Genomic DNA, 17,942 nt, shown 5'->3' on the forward strand with positions numbered 1-17,942 from the left:
GGCTAGACAGAAGCCTCCCATGCAAAGCACATGTAAGCCCACTTGGAAGTTTGCAAGAAAAAAAAAAAAGCTTTGGTTGTGCCAAACTTCTTCCATTTGAGAATCATGGAGGCCCCTGTGCTCTTGGGATCCTTCAGTGCAGCAGAAACTTTTTTTGTAGCCTTCCCCAGATCTGTGCCTTGCAATAATCCTGACTCTGAGCTCTGCAGACAGTTCCCTTGACCTCATGGCGTTTGCTCTGATACATTATACATGGTCAGCTGTCAGGCCTTTTAGAGAGAGGTGTGTACCAAATCATGCCCAATCAATCAATGTACTTTACCACAGGTGGACTTCAATCAAGGTATACAAATTTCTCAGCAACAGTAAAAATAAATGGGAAGCACATGAGCTAAATTTCAAGTGTTGTAGCAAAGGGTCTAAATACTTATGCCAAGGTGATATTTTAGTTTTTATATTTTTAATAAATTAAGACATTTCTAAAATTCTGTTTTTGCCATGTCATTATGGGGTACCGAGTGAAGATTAATAAGAGAAAAATGAATTTAAACAACTATATCATGCTGCAACATAACAAAATTGAACACAGTGAAGGGGGTCTGAATACTTTATGAATGCACGAATAAATAAATATATATATATATATATATATATATATATATATATATATATATATATATATATATATATATATATATATATATATTGCTCAAAAAAGTAAAGGAACACTTTTTATTCAGAGTACATCAAGCTAATTAAACTCCTGGGATACTGATCTGGTCAGTTAAGTAGCAGATGGGGGTTTAAATCAGTTTTAGCTGCTTTGGTGTTAATGAAATGAACAGGTGAACTAAATGGGCAACAATGAGATAACCCTGGGCCCTATAGAGGTTGCACAGGCAGTGCAACGCCTCCAGCATGGCATATCAATATGTGCCATTGCCAAAATATCTCAAGAGCATGGAGGAGATTCCAGGAGACAGGCTGTACTCTAGGAGAGCTGGATAGGGGCCTAGAAGGTTCTTAACCCATCAGCAGGACCGGTAACTTCTCCTTTGTGCACAGAGGAACAGGATGAGCACTGACAGAGCCCCACAAAATGACCTCCAGCGGGCCACTGGTGTGAATGTCTCTGACCACACAATCAGAAACCGACTTCATGAGGGTGGCCTGAGGGCCCAATGTCCTCTAGTGGGCCCTGTGCTCACTGCCTGGCACCGTGGAGCTCCATTGGCATTTGCCATTGAACACCAAAATTGGCAGGTCTGCCACTGGCACTCTGTTCACAGATGAGAGCAAGTTCACCCTGAGCACGTGACAGACGTGAAAGAGTCTGGAGAAGCCATGGAGAACATTATGCTGCTTGTAACATTGTTCAGCACGACCTGTTTGGTGAAGGGTCAGTGATGGTCTGGGGAGGCATATCCATGAAGGGACGCACAGACCAGGCTAGACAATGGCACCCCGACAGCCATTAGGAATCAGGATGAAATCCTTGGACCCATTGTCAAACCCTACACTGGTGCAGTGGGTCCTGAGTTCCTCCTGGTTCAAGACAATGCCTGGCCTTATGTTGCGAGAGTATGCAGCCAGTTCCTGGAGAATGAAGGAATTGATACCACTGAATGGCCAACACGCTCGCCTGACCAAAATCAAATAGAACACCTTTGGGACATTATGTTTTGGTTCAGAGGCATAACTAGAACCTTCAGGGCCCCAGTGCAAGAAACCATGAAGGGCCCCCCTGACCCCTGGGGCGACAAAGCCCCATGTGTCACCTCAGCACACCTGGATAGAAGGGGCGGCGGGGGAGGCATATAGAGGAACTGATCCCCTTCAGTTTTCTTCCTGCAGCGGAGAGGGGATTGGTTCCTCTATATGCCGCCCCACCACCCTTCCTATCTAGGTGTACAGGGGTGAGGCATGGCCCTGGAGCATGGGGATGGAATGAGTCACAGAGGTGGTGGTAGTGATAGGGTGATGGAATGGGATGACTGGCAACTGTGGTGGGGGGGATGGAATAAGTGACAGCGGTAAAGGGATGGGGGTGATCAGTGACAGCAGTGGTGGTGGGGTAGATGGAATGGGATGAGTGGCAGTGGTGGGGGGATAGGATGGGATAAGTGGCAGCGGTGGTGGTGGGATGGAATCAGTGGCAGGGGTGGTGGTGGGATAGGAGCAGTGGCAGCGGTGGTGGGATGGGATGAGTGGTGGTGGTAGTGGCGGGGGGATGGGATGAGTGGCAGTGGGGGTGGGGAAATGAGTGGCAGCGTTGGTGGTGGGATAGGATCAGTGGTAGCGTTGGTGGTGGGATGGGATCAGTGGTAGCATTGGTGGTGGTGGTGGTGGAATAGAATCAGTGGCAGTGGTGGTGGGATGGGATGAGTGGCAGTAGTGGTAGTGAAGGGGGTGGCATGCGTGGCAGCGGCGGTGGTGGTGAGGGGGGTTGGATCAGTGGCAGTGGTGAGGGGGGTGGGATCAGTGGCAGCAGTGGTGGTGAGGGGGTGGGATTAGTGACAGCGGTGGTGGTGAGGAGGGTGGGATTAGTGACAGCGGTGGTGGTGAGGAGAGGGGTGGGATTAGTGACAGCGATGGTGGAGGTGAGAGGGGTGGGATTAGTGACAGCGGTGGTGGTGGTGAGGGGGGTGGGATTAGTCACAGCAGTGGTGGTGAGGGGGGTGGGATTAGTGACAACGGTGGTGTCATCCTCCCCCCACCACCTCTGCCTCTTACTGATCCCTCTCCACCATAGATCTCATTCCTAATCCTATATGTTGTAGCGGTGATGGGGGTAATAAGGATGAGATCTGTGGGGGGGGGGGGATCAGTAAGAGGCAGAGGTGGTGGGGGTTGGGATCAGTTGCACAAGCAATTTGTCACTTACTTGGTCAGTCAGTGGATTCCCCCTCATTATACACGCGCCTCCAGGGATTCCTCTGTGTCATGAGGTCTCGTTGCAGAGGGGAGAGCTCCCCCCCCCCCCCCACATACTCTATTGGTGTCAGCTGACTTTTTTTTTTTTTTCAGTGCGCACCTTCGCCTCCCTACACTGCTATTCTCTCTCCCTGGAGAAGATAGGCGGGGCTTTCCACACTCCGGACACTTCACTGGTCAGCTTAGCCTCCCCTCTGTGGCTTGCCACACCCCCCGAAAGACTGATGGATGAAAGAACAGACAGATGACGAACGGACAGGTGAGCGCCCCCACAGTGGTGGAACTCCAGGGCCAAGTCGGAATGGCGACTGCTTCGACTCTGGTAGTTCCGCCACTGTTTCGGTTCATCTGACGCCGCCAGGTTGCGCCTTAGTTTGTTTAGGAGCCCAGTGATGCCCTGGTCCAGATCTTGGAAGAAATACCCCAGGAAACCATCTGTCCTTTCATTAGGAGCATGCCCTGACGTTGTCAGGCATGCATGCAAGCACGGGGGTGGGGGCCAAACAAACTACTGAGTACCATTTCGAGTTGCTGAAATAAAATTTCAGCAAAATGGATTAGCCTGCTGCATCATTTTTTCACTTTGATTTTTGGGGGTGTCTGAGTTCAGCCCTCTGTAGGTTGACAATTTTCATTTCCATCGAATGACCTGGCATCCTTTCGTTCCTAACACATTACCCAGTCCATATCAATATAGACAACCAGCATTATATTTTTCCGCATTGAGATCCGATGCGTTTTCAAAGTGTTCCTTTCATTTTTTTTCAGTATATATATATATATATATATATATATATATATATATATATATATATATATATATGACTTGCTGTATTATTTTGTACACATTCCTGCAAGAGTCTGTGATTAGGTATTTCATTTCATTTGTATTCAGCAATTTCATAACTTGCTAATTGTCTGTATAGTATATTTCTTCTGTGCATCCTATATTGCAGAGACATTGTCTTACTAATTAGAAAGTCTTTAGGATTGAAAATTATTAAAATAATTTGGCTTGACACTCTGTTTTATATTATACATGTAGAAATATCAAGTCAACTAGCTGACTTTTTTTTTTTTATTGGTTGAACTATATGGACTTGTGTCCTTTTTCAACCTGACTGTGTAACTTTGCTGCAAGTGTCTGTATGTAAGAAAAAAAAAAGTATATGTTCTTACAGAGTCTTGAGCCATCTTGATGATGACAGCATCCACTGAAGGTTCCTTCTTTAATTTCACCATTATTAGAGGAGGTTGTTAAAAACAGATCATGGCTGTGGTTTGCAGACTTTAGCACAAAGGAACAAGTAGATCCATTCCTTACAGGGGTGGAAGTAACCTGGGAATAGTCTTCAGGAGGAGGCTTTGCTATTCCATTATGGCTTGAAGGTCTCTCTGGAGAACTGTTGGTTAAGTCACAGTCTAACACATCGATCTCTCGTTCTGGCTGAGAGTCCGCTGAGAGGTGTGTATACAAAGGGCTTTGTAGTGCAGAATACACTGTCTCTGTGTTGGTGGAAGGGATAATGCCTTCATACACATCCTCAGCACTTTGTTCAGGACAGGGTGTAGATAAGGGAAGTGAGGAATTTTGTGGTGGATGATCTGTGTTTTTAAAGGAGTTTCTCTTTAAAGATGATTTTTTACTGGTTACTGGGCTACTGTGACATAATGGGGGATTTGAAATGAGAGGAGAGTTACAAGTCACATCTTGTGCTGCGTAAGTGAAATTATTAGATGCAGTAACATCTACAGATGGTAAAGGTGTGCCATGGTGTAAGTTCTCAGAAGGTTTGGTGCATTTGGAAAGGGTGACTGATGGAAACACAGAACAGCTGAGTAATGGAGCCACCTGGGATGTGACCGGAGCAGGATTAGGTGGGGGACTTATTTTCTTCATTGTAGAGGTACAGTGCTGACCAGGACTGTTTTTGTCATACTCCAAGCCAGGGCAAGCATCTAGAGAATGGTTCGGCTTCTTTACATCCATTGTTTTCTGCTGATTGTAATTTCCAGTTAAGCTCAAGCCTTTCAAACAGTGGGTGAGAGGTTCCATATCCACCTCTGGAAGGAGGTTATGCAGCATGCATTTCCTCACTGCTGGCTCTCTGTCCCACTGCTCATCCTGTGTTGGAGTTCCTGGAGACAGGCAACAGGCTGGCATACCCAGACTGCACTGATCCGGAAGGGATGTGGAAGCAAACTTGTGTTGCCCAACAGCTGTCCTAAACAAAGATAAAGTGAGAAAATAAAGCGGATACTAAAAGATGATTCATTCCGCAATATCTTACTTGGGAACTGGTGACAAAAGATAAAATCAATGAAAAAAAACAAAAAACCCCCCAAATAAATAAATAAATAAATAAAAGAAAAGTGTGCTAACAAAAAGTACTTTTCAAAGCACTCATCCGGATGCTGGTTTCTTTATGAAATCATGGGCTGTATAAATGATAGCTAGATTGGTATTGTTAGCACACTTCTCATACACAACAAAGCACTAGTTATAATCTTCCCAGGAGACGATAGTTACATTTAAATGGAACTGGAAAGAAACCAGTGAGGATTGTTATCTAGTTCTAAAAGGCACAGACTGTAAAGGCCCTACACATAAGAAAATCACAAGTAAAATTCCATCCTAACAATCTGACGATTTTAAGATCGCTAGTATGCTGCTTTCCACAGGCAATTCCGAATTTGCGGACGGCAAAAACGGAATGCAGGCTATAAAATGTTTGTCGTACATGAACACAACATCCAATTTTGGATTAATTAGTACAGCTTCTATCCGAAAAAAATCTTAAGAGCAAGACTACGCATGCTCGGATGCGAAAGAACACATACAAAACAATTCAACACATGAAATTACTTCTGAATTTTCGTATGAAAGTAAAAAAAAAAAAAAAAATCAACAAATCCGTCCGATAATCCGACCGTGTGTACGAGGCTTAAGCCTTTTATACTGATCTTGGCTTTACTACTTAATGAGTGACTGACTCGCAAAAGAGCATGAAGCTGGTTAAGCCCAAACTTGCCTATCCTACAAACTTGTTCAGTGTCTTGCTAGGTAGTGGATTAAGGTTTAGGATCAAAACCTTGGAGCCTATACCTTTAATAATTCAGCAATGACTACCTTCTTTATTTCTGCCCCCACAGATTCCCTTTAAATGTCTCTAAACCATTCCTGCTAAAACCAACATTGTAGTATGCATACAAAACAGAGCTCACTGAGCCATGGAGTGTCTTGGTTTGAAGGCCAAGCTTACCTTTGAAACATGTTACGTGTTCCACTTGTATTTGGGGTGACACATCTAACATGTTACAGCTCCAGCCTCCCCCCCCCCCACTTCCTGTGAAAGCAGGCGTGGTATCCTCTCCCAGCGCTTGCTGACACAATTTAAAATGGGATTTTCGACTTCCCATAAAATCCATTTCTCTGATGTTCACTGACTGACACAGCTCCTGATTCTTCTTAACCATTGGGTTATACTGCCCACTACAGGAGGACACTAGGCAGGAAAAAGTTTGACTACGCCTATGGGCAGTCCCAGGGGGTATACACTCGAAAATGGATTTTACGGTAAGTCAAAAATCCCATTTTCCCTTTCGTTCATTGACGGGACACAGCTACTGATTCTTCTTAACCATTGGGACGTCCCAAAGCAGTGTTAACATATGGGGGAGTGGAAAAAACATCAGAAAAAATTCCCAAGGCTAACCAAAGCCAATCAGGTAACATAGAGCTCTACCATAAACAACTGGAGCCCACCTGAAAAACAAATATACCCTCAAAGAGGACCAGGTCCTCTAAACAGCAGCCTGCAAAAACCTTGCGGTCAAAACAAGCATCTGCAGACGCCAACACATCCACTTTATAAAAACTTTGTAAAAGTGTGCACCGACGACCAGGTGGCCCCCTTGCCTGGACCACATCAAAGTCATGCAAGGCAATTTCCTTTGGATGTTTAAGTCTTGGACACAGGGAAGGCAACACAATGTACTGTGTAGTTTCACTGTGTAGTCAAATGAAAGTCAGAGACCACCTTAGGAAGGAATGACGGACAGGGGTGAAGCACCACCTTATCCTTGTGAATCACCGACACCCTGCGCGCAGAGATGAAAGCTACCAAAAAAGGCCACCTTCTGGGACAGCGAAAGCAGGAAAAGCTCCCGAATATTTTCAAAGGGAGGCTTCTGTAGAGCTGAAAGCACCAAATTAAGATCCCATGGCGGCAACAAAGCCCGCACTGAAGAAACCAAATGTCGGCCACCCTGAAGAAAGGTACACACCAGGAAGTGTGTGGCCAAAGGTCGTTGGAAAAAACCGCCAAAGCCGATACCTGGCACTTGATGGTACTCAAGGCCAACTGCTGTTGAACCCCCCTTGAAGGAAGGTTAATATCCAATCCACTGAGAAGGAGCGAGAATGAACCCCAAGAGAGTTACACCACGCAATTCCCCGTACAACGGTAGATCTTCCTAGAAGTAGATTTCCTAGCTTTCAACAGCATATGAATCACTGACTCAAACAAACCTCTATCCTTCAGCACCTGGCGATCAACAGCCAAGCAGTCAAAGCAAGTGACTATAAAGGAGGATGGTCCTTGGGACAGCAGATCCTCCCTGAGAGGAAGTCCCCAAGGAGCATCGGCGACCAGCCGTACCAGATCAGCGTACCAAGACTGGTGAAACCAGTCTGGAGCCACTAGAATGACCGGAATCCTTTCTGCCTCGATCCTGCACAGGTGTCGTGGCAAGTGCTTGAGAGGACTGGAATGAAATCAGCAGCCCACCTTAGAATGCCAGCTACTTACCGAGCCGCCAGGACACTTCTTGTGCTCCCTTGGTGATTGACATAGACCATGGCCATAGCCTTGTCCGAATGAATTCATACTGGACACCCCTGAAGTCAAATTGTCCAATGAGCCAGACAAGTCTGATCGCTCGGAGTTCCAGTACATTAATCGGCAGTCTGGACTCTGTCAGAGTCAAGACCCCCTGAGCACTTCTGTGCTGAGGACGCCTCCCCACCCGGACAGGCTGGCATCCCTGGCGACAACCATCCAGTACAGTGGGAGAAGGATTTTCCCTGTCAAAGCACCGGAGAACAAAGCCACCTCTAGAGACTGTGGATCCTTGTCCCATCTCACCAGAATCTCTTTGCAGAGATCTTGTGTGGAACTGTGCAAACAGACCACCTCAAAAAGGTGGACACTATCAAGCCCAGCACCTGCATGCAAGCCCGGAGGGATGACCGTCTGAACAACAGAAACTGAATTGTCTCCTGCAATGTCTGGAGTTCTTCCAGGGGAAGAAAACACTCTGGCTGAGGCCAAGTCCAGAGTTAGGCCCAGATAGTCCTGTTTTTGAGGGCAGAACCAAAGCAGACTTCTGAAGGTTCAGAATCCAACCAAACTCCCTCTGAGTTTGCACAGTATCTCCAGATGTCCATCAGAGCAGTAGGAGATTCCGCTCGCAGAAGAAGATCCCCCAGGTACCAGAGTACCACGATCGCCCGCAGACTCAAACAATGCCAGCACCAGGGCCAACACTTTTGTGAAGACCCGGGGAGTGGAGGCGAGACCAAAGGTCAACGCCACAAACTGATACTGCTCCTTGTCCACGGCAAAACGAAAGAAGCGCTGGTGACTGCCACATATTAGAATGTGCGGGTAGGTGTCCTTGATGTCGATAGAAGCGAGAAGAAAACCCCCTGATGTAGGGACGCCACTACCATGCGAATGGACTTTGCCTTCCTTCCTGGGAAGTGTAAAGAGGTTTGAGTAAAAACCCCTGAAAAAGTTCAGAAGTCGGGACCAGAACAATCACCCCTTAAAGTAACAAGTCTTGCACTGCCCCAAAGAGACCCTGTAAGCGATCTGGGGTCAAGTGCAGGTTGAAAGGGAAAAACCTTTTCAGAGGATAAGACCGAACTTGGTCTGGTAGCCTGACCGAATAACTTTGTGGACCCACTCATCCTGTACCAGGGAGGTCCAAGGATCCAGGAACCAGCGAAGACATCCCCCCACCACAGGTACAGGTGAGGGTGCCCCTTCAGCTTTGTCTGCAGGTCTGGAAGAGTCCGCTCATGGCTTGCAAGACCAGGAACTTTAGGAACCTCCGGCCCCGATTTATCATCCTTTGTCTTAAGACCCTGAGGGACCAAAAAACCTCTCATGAGCCGAGCAGAATGGCCCACGTCTACAACAGGGCTCCTTGCCCTTGGTAGACGGTGGAAGAAGAGTACTCTTTCCCCTGTGAGATCCTTAACAATATCATCCAAGGAAACTCAAAACAGGTGATCCCCTACAAGGGGAAGATCAGATAAGGCCTTTATAGAAGTCTGGTCCGCAGACCAGCATTTCCGCCAGATAATATGCCGAAGGACCACTGCTGATACAGGCAACCTAGAAATCAAAAGAAGCTGCATCCAAAGAAGCATCACAGAAACTGCAGCCCCTGGATCAACTGATCCGCCAGCTCTGCAAGACAGGCGGAAGCCGTTTCTCCTCCAGGTCCCGGCATAAAAGTTTAGCCCACTCGGTCAGAGAGTTTACGACACCAGGGCAATAGTAAATACTGGCCTTAGTGCCGAACCAGCCACAGCGAACATATGGCAGGCCAGAGCCTCCGCCCTCCTACCAGCTGGATCTGTAAAGGCCGGGGACTCCTCAACCTGAATTGGGGTAGCTTTATTCAACCTAGAAACCAACGAGTCCACTGCAGGTGGGACTGTCCACCTTTTAGGCAGTTAATCCTTATAAAGATACCGCAAGGCAAAATAGCTTAGGAACCACTGCCTTTTGGACAACCCCACTGTTTTGTGATAAAGTTGTCAAGGTAGCGGAAAGGGGAACACCTTCGCCGCTTTGGAGAGCCTGTGGGTGCCGAAAGGGACCAGCGCCTCAGCATCAGCCGCAACTTCCATTATTACAATTTCATGCACTGACACAAACCGCGCATCCACCAGCGCCTTTGCATGCATGGCTAGAGGAGCAGAGGACTCGCAATCTGAGCACTCAGGATACGTAAATGCAGACCCAACACGGTGACTCACGTCCGCAACAATTTGAGGGTCTGATGTAACAATCAGGGGAGGACCGCCGACTGGGATCCCACAAAAGAGACGTAGACCGAGGGCTCACCAATGGGCCACCTACTGGACCCCGCAAAAAGGGGACAAGGGGGTCGCCCTCCGAGCCCCTCCATAGAGGCCCACATAATAGGAAATAGCCTCCTTAAAAAGGGGGCCGCCCGCCGTGACGCAGATGCGCAGGCAGGGTACCCTGATGGTCCCGCAGTGCTGAAAAGGGTCAGGTGCCCCACACAATAATGGTGGCAAGGCTGTCATCAAAAAAAGAACCGCCCCTGCAGCGCCTCTCCTTCCAAGGGACACGCCAAGCGGACCGCAGCCTAAATTTTTGTGGGTGCCCAACCACAACTGCATGGATCCCAGTCCGGCAGATGCCCAAAGAAGAGTGGGGGCTTCAGTCAAATTCACTGGGGCCGCCCCCAAACGGAGGTGCCCGACTCGGCCGCATGGCCTAGTAGGCTGCAAGCTGTGGCCTAAATTTTTGTTTGCGCCCAGCTGCCTGGACGCGAGCCCCAGCGAAGCCGACCAACCAGGGGCAGCGGAGGCCCAAACGGGAGGCAGTGACTTCAGCCACCCTCACTTGGGCCGCCCCACATAGTTTCTGACCAGTAGGCCACAAAGCCGTGGCCTACATTTTTGGCCGCATCTGGCCACGTGAGGCGCGGACCCGTGGATGCTAAACCATCTGCTCCCCCAGCCCAATAGCAGCCGCAGGGAGCCCAGAGGACATTCCTGTCCTAGTCATCAACCCCTAGGGTTGCAGGGAACCCTGCTCAACCCCCTAATGCGCACAAAGAAAAACAGTCAGCAGGAACTCCAACAGGCCCCCCTTTAGAGCATGTGGCAAAAACCAGCTCATAACCTCACCGAGGGGGGCCGAAAGACCCACAGTAAATCGGAATGTGGGTTGCTGTCGGCCAGGAGGAACACTGCGACTCAGGTCGAGGCCAGGTCATAAGCGCCCTTGTGAGACGTTTTAACTCGCAGGCCAGCCCCGTCCAGTGGGGCTATGTCCCAGCCGATCTAGCGTGGAGCTGAGGCCTGCGAGCGCTGGCCAGACTGGGGGGGGGAAAGGACCCTCTGGATCTAGATTATCCAGTCTGTCGCCCAGTCCGGCATTGATTGTAGATTCTCATAGGAACAAAATAACAAAGATAGGTTCAAAATTTCATTTAAAAAATAAAAAAATCACCAGGCCCGGAGATCCAAGCAAGGAACTAGGTCCTTACTCCTGACTAGGCAGAAAAAACTGAGTGCCTATTGCTGAGAGTGGGTGTATACCCCCTAGGACTGCCCATAGGTGTAGTCAAGCTTTTTTCCTGCCTAGTGACCTACTCCTGTAGGGGGCAGTATAACCCAACGGTTAAGAAGAATCACGAGCTGTGTTCGTCAATGAACAAAAGGGAAAACAGCGTTCTGTCAGTGATTGCAGCCGAAAGCTTGTAGTTCTCAATGAACTGCGATTTAGTAAATGCCTGCCCGTATCAGAGGTACGGTCAGGCAGTGTACTGAGAGCCTGCAGGATTCAGGCATTGCACCCCCTATCTGCTGATTGTGCTTGCAATGCTTCATGGGTTTCGGTGTAGAAAATAACCCACAGGTAGATTTGAACTTGCAGGAACCACAATGTGCCTAGACTTTACAAGTAATGTAAGATTATATACTTTATTTGATAGGATCCCTTTAAGAACTGAGAAAAAATTCAAACTTTAAAGTTTTCTGCTCACTACCTTTATAAGATCTCTGCACCCAGCTTAAGGTCATATTTTACACATCCCCAGGAGATAGCCTTTAATCTATAGTGTTACGCAGGGATGCTGAAGATAAAATGTTTCTTAGAATTCAGTCAGAGGAAGTTGCAATATGTGTGTCTTACCCTAGGGAGTGTATTTATTAAAAAAATAAAATAAAAAAAATATCTTAAAAGCTATTCAACTTGTGAAACTGCATGTTCACTTGTTCTATCAGAATGGAGGCATAATGTAGTATTTTTCTAAAATTTACTATATTCTGTATGAATTCAGAAGATTTAACCTGGAAAGAAAATATCATAAATACCATTCTATTTTGCCCCTATTTACACCTAACAAATGTACATGCGGTTCCACAGGATGAATAGCTCTTCAAAATTTTCTTTTAAAGAATGCACCCCTTAGTATCTATAGAAGACAAGCAAATAAGGATTTTTAATAAAGTTTGATTAAGATGAGCAGTTGTGTTGCCATTTACTCTATTTAAGACACTTTAGTAAACCTACATTTCCCAAGAAGGCCTACTGCTGTTTCTTGCACATATTAACCCTTATTTACTGAAGTGGCATATGTACACTTTTCAAAGTTAATTTTCACCTATATTAGTGAAGGAGAAAAAGTGAAAAATCACTTGGCAAAAAATACCCACTCATGTGCAAGGAACATTTTCTAAATGTGTGTGTAATATATATACATACATACATACATACGCTCACAGATTATTATATTACTGAAGTGGGCACAACTTTATGTTATTTACCAAGCGCAAGTTCACCATATGAAGAGAAAATGCACTTTGCGTAATAAATGAGATGAAGTTGCGCTGACTTCAATAACCCAATCATGTGCAAGCAACATTTCTGTTTTTTTTTTAATGTTCCTTGCACAATTGGGCATTGTTTGTACAGTGAATTTTCCATTTGTTTCACCTCATTTACGAAGATAAATAAAAATACACTTTGTAAAGTGAGCATGCACGACTCCCTTAGTAACTTAACGGTAATCATTATATTTTTTATAAGCGGTTAGGTTTAGTTGTAATAAAAAAAACATGATACCCTGTAGACTGAGGAGATGAGGGGCTCACTACAATACGACAAGCAGGATGCTGAACACCTTCCAAAGGATCATCAGATTTGCATCTCTGTACAGAAGTTTCTGCAGCTGACAATAGGAGACACAAATAAAAGTGTTTCATATCAGGGTCTTAAATCACAGCAAACAATTAGCATCAACCTTATTATATGACATAGTCCATTTAAGATTAGGTTTGTTTCAACAGGTAACATCACTGGTACAGTACACTTATTGCTTTGCTATAACCAGAAAGGGATTACCCATTTGTTGCCATTATTAACATCAAGTGGACAAAATACATGACTGTGGAGCAAGCTGAGAGTTGTAGTTCCACAAAAGCAGCAAAAATCAGAGGGAACAGTTGGTAATTTGTGCATTGGATAGATTAGAGGACACAAAAACGGAATTTTTGTAAAATCTTACCTGTAAAATTCCTTTCTCTGAGTCCTCCGACAGTCGCCGCCTCTTCATATTCGTCACATATGGGGGTATTAGACTTTGCTCCGAAGGAGTAGCTAGGCAACAGAATATGTTAACAATAAAGCTTTAACATATCCCACCCTCAAGGGGTGGTCCCCTCAGTCAATACCCTCCTACTTCCTGCAACCATATCTCAGTTTTAGTGGAATAGCAGTAGAGTATACATTCAAACCCCAAAAGAGGGGCGGGGGCGGCGACTGTCGGAGGACTCAGAGAAAGGAATTTTACAGGTAAGATTTTACAAAAATTCCGTTTTCTCTTACGTCCTCCGACAGTCGCCGCCTCTTCATATTCGTCACATATGGGGACGTCCCAAAGCAGTGCAAACATGAGGGGTGGGAAACGCATCCGCGCCGAAAGGCAACGCAGTCTCCACATCAAAGAAAGGAACCTTACCAAAGGAAGGAACTAGCTGGGCAACAGCAAAAATAAGTGCTCAACAGAAGCAACAACCCAGGAAAAGACAAAAAACCAGGGGATACAAAACTTATCCCAACAGCCAGGAGTCCCCAACAAGGGACCCTAGGGAACAGCCGCACTAAGAACCTTGCGGCCAAAGGAAGCATCCGCCGATGCCTGAACATCTACTTTGTAGAATTTTGTGAAAGTGTGCACGGTCGACCAAGTCGCCGCCTTACACACCTGGGCTACAGAAGCCCCATGACGACAGGCCCAAGACGTACTCAGAGATCTAGTAGAGTGCGCCTTCACAGGCACAGGGGGAACCTTCCCCTGCAAGGCATAAGCCTGTTCAATGGTCTGCCTGATCCATTTGGCAATGGTAGAGGCGGAAGCCGCCATGCCCTTCCGAGGACCCTCTGGAAGAACAAACAAGGAGTCCGTCTTTCGAAAAGACTCAGTCGATTTAAGGTAAACCCTAATCGCTCGAACAACATCCAGAGAATGCAATCTCACCTCCTTAGGATGTTTAGGCTTCGTGCACAACGAAGGCAAAACAATATCCTCGTTAAGATGGAATTCCGAAACTCGTTTCGGCAGAAAAGAAGGATTAGGTCGCAAGACCACCTTATCCAAATGAACAACCAGGTACGGAGACTTGCAGGACAAAGCCGCCAGTTCCGACACTCTGCGAGCCGAAGTGATCGCCACCAAAAAGGCGACCTTTTTGGACAACATAGACAACGAGATCTCCCTGATCTGTTCAAAAGGAGCACGTTGTAACACAGACAGGACTAGATTCAAGTCCCAAGGGGGCAAGGGATCCCTCCTAGGAGGAACCAGATGCCGCACACCCTGAATAAAAGTGCCAACCAAGGAGTTGGAAGCTACGGGACGTTGAAACAGAACGGCCAGCGCAGACACCTGACCCTTTATCGTAGCCAGCGCCAAACGCTGATCGACACCCGTCTGAAGGAAAGACAGCACACGGGAAACCGAGTACGTGCGGGGTGAAAACCCCCTGGACTCACACCAGGCAAAATAGGCCTTCCAAGTACGGTAATAAACCTTTCCCGAGGAAGACTTCCTCGCGTTGATCAAGGTATGAACAACCTCTGGAGAGAGACCCTTCTCCTTCAGGACCTCGGTCTCAACAGCCAGGCCGTCAAAGCCAGCGACTGTAAAGCAGGATGGTAAATCGGTCCTTGAGACAGTAGATCGTCCCGAAGAGGCAGACGCCAGGGGGCGTCGACCGCCAGATTCACGAGGTCTGCGTACCAGGACCGGCGAGGCCAGTCCGGAGCCACAAGAATCACCGTGCTGCGTTCCGAGTGTAACCTGCGAAGGAACCGGGACAGCAACTGAATCGGTGGAAACGCGTACATCAGCCTGTACTGATGCCACGGGGCCACTAACGCGTCCGACGCGCCCGCCCGAGGGTCGCGCGTCCTTGCCACGAACCTCTTCACCTTGTAGTTGAGGCGAGACGCGAACAGGTCCACATCTGGAAGACCCCACTTCGCGCACAACATCTGGAAGACAGCCGGGTGGAGAGACCATTCCCCCTGATCCAGGGTCTGGCGACTCAGATAGTCCGCCTGCCAGTTCTCCACTCCCGGAATGTGAACCGCCGTTATCGCCGGGACATGAGTCTCGGCCCAAGACAGAATGTCGGCCACTTCTCGAGCCGCTCGGGCACTCCTGGTGCCCCCTTGGTGGTTGATGTAGGCCACCGCCGTGGCATTGTCCGTCTGCACCCGAACCGGGCAGCCCTGCAGCCGGTCCGTCCAGCGATGAAGACAGAGCCTTATCGCACGCAATTCCAGAATGTTGATCGGGAGGGAAGACTCCCCCTCCGACCAGGTCCCCTGGGCGGACAGAACGCCCAGAACACCACCCCAGCCCGACAGGCTGGCGTCCGTGGTGATAATCGTCCACGAGATCGGACGAAACGACTTGCCCCCGGACACCAACGGGGACTGGAGCCACCACAGGAGGTTTTCCCTGGTGCGATGACTCAACGAGATCTGAAGATCCAGAGATTGAGGTCGCCCGTCCCACTTGGACAAGATCTCCGCTTGGAGACCCCGCGTGTGAAACTGCGCGAAAGGAATCGCCTCGAAAGCCGAGACCATCAACCCCAGACATCTCATACACGTCCGCAGAGACGAGTTCGGAACGTCCCTGAGGGACCTGACTTCCTCCTGAAGAGTCCTGAGTTTGTCTTCCGGCAGGAAGACCTTCGCCTGCACCGAGTCCAGTATCATTCCCAGATAGGGAAGACGAACCGACGGACTCAGAGTCGACTTTGGAACATTTATCGTCCAACCGAACTCCTGCAGAGTTTGCATCGTGACAGACAGGTCCTTCTCCAGACCCTGACTGGTCGCAGACCGAATCAGAATGTCGTCCAGATACCCCAGGACAGAAATGCCCTGGGCTCTCAATAATGCCAGAACCGGTGCAAGCACCTTGGTGAAGACCCGCGGAGCCGAGGCGAGCCCAAAGGGCAACGCCACGAACTGGTAGTGATCCTCCGCAATGGCAAATCGAAGGTATCTCTGATGACCCTCGAATATGGGGATGTGAAGATACGCATCCTTCAAATCGATGGAGGCCATGAATTCCCCCGGAACCAGGGCAGCCACCACCGAGCGCAGGGATTCCATGCGGAACTTGCGAACCCGCACAGAGCGGTTCAGAGCTTTCAAGTCCAGAATTGGACGAACCTTGCCCTCCTTTCTGGGCACAGTGAACAGATTGGAATAAAACCCCCGAAATCTGTCCCGATGAGGCACCGGAACCACCACTCCCTGAGCCCTCAGGTCCCGCACCGCCAGGCGCAGATCCCGCAGGCGCTCTGGAGACAGTTGTAGATTTGAGGGAAAAAATCTGCTCTCTGGCCGAGAGAGAAACTCGATCTTGTAACCAGATCGAACGATTTCCAGAACCCATCTGTCCCGCACACGGGCCAACCAGGGCTGAAGAAAACCGAGCAAGCGTCCCCCCACCCCAAAACTGGGTGAGGGCGCCCCTTCAGGCCGAACTGTTATGGGCCGCAGGTCCGGATTGGCCGGACTTCTGTTTTCCAGACCAGGGCTTCTTCTGAGAGCCCTGGCCCTTGAACGGTTTGCCCTTGTAGTGCGGCCGAAAGGCACGAAAGGACCCCTGAGGGGGCCGAAAATTAGCATGCTTCTTCCCAGAAGCCCCCTTAGCCTTGGGGAAATGGGGCAAGAGAGTGCTCTTACCCCCAGTAATCCCCTTAATCAACACATCCAGAGACTCCCCAAAAAGGCGAGACCCATCATAAGGCAGATTGGCTAAGGTTTTACGTGAAGATTGGTCCACCGACCAACACTTCAACCAAACCAGGCGGCGAGACAACACCGCCACGCTGTGCACACGCGCGGCCAACGGAATCAGGTCCAGGTCCGCATCACACAGATACATGACACCCTGGTGGATCTGATCCACCATATCCAGGGTCGCCGCTGAGGCCGAATCGGCCACTAGGACGCGCCTAAGCATCTGCGTCCAACTTGCGATCGCCTGGGCCGCCATGAGAGAAGCAAACAGAGCCTTAAGCATAGAACCCGTAACAGAATAAGTATGACGGGCAAGAGACTCCAGTCTCCTATCCGTGGCATCACGGAAAATAGGGGATCCCTCTGCCGGGATCGCAGTGGCTTTGTTCAAAACCGCAATAGCATGATCTACCGGCGGAGGCACACACCACCGTTCATCAGTGGCAGGCGAGAAAGGATAACGCAGCTTAAATTTACTTGGTACCGCAAAAGGCTTGCGCAAATCGCGCCATTGGTCCTTAACAGCGCGCTGAAAATCAGCATTGCAGGGAAAGACCTGCGGCGTCCTGCGTTTTCTCTGCGTCCCATAAGCCGCCAAGGCAGCTGGGGGACACACCTCGTCCTGCAAACGTAGCGTCTGCTTAATGGAAGCAATCAACTCATCCATGATTGCAAGCTCTTCAGGCGAGCCAGGGGGAGAATTATCAACCCCCTCAACTTCAGCCTCTACCTCAGACCCCACTAGATCCAGAGAGGAGCGGGACCCCGATAGGGGGGTCCCCGCCAGAACAGCCCCATCACCTTCACCCTCAGAATCAGAGGACAGAGCAACTCTGGGCCGTTTAGTAGATTGAGCAGCCACCAGCATTTGCACCTGTGCAGCAAGGCCAGCCACAATAGTGGCCA

At 48.7% G+C, this 17,942-nt stretch overlaps 1 protein-coding gene across 2 annotated transcripts in view; it reads right to left on the reverse strand.

Annotated features, from left to right (window-relative positions):
- Window positions 1-17,942, reverse strand: part of PASK (PAS domain containing serine/threonine kinase) — a 181,408-nt gene that overhangs the window by 66,684 nt on the left and 96,782 nt on the right. For both annotated transcript variants that reach the window (XM_082251172.1, XM_082251171.1), the window contains exons 9-10: window positions 12,834-12,933; window positions 4,114-5,159 (exon numbers count right to left, since the gene is read on the reverse strand). In XM_082251172.1, the coding sequence (XP_082107298.1) occupies window positions 4,114-5,159; window positions 12,834-12,933 (1,146 nt within the window). The remainder of the gene's footprint in view (window positions 1-4,113; window positions 5,160-12,833; window positions 12,934-17,942) is intronic.

The sequence above is a fragment of the Pelophylax lessonae genome (genome assembly GCF_965119305.1).
Source record: "Pelophylax lessonae genome assembly, chromosome: 3".
Lineage (NCBI taxonomy): Eukaryota > Metazoa > Chordata > Amphibia > Anura > Ranidae > Pelophylax > Pelophylax lessonae.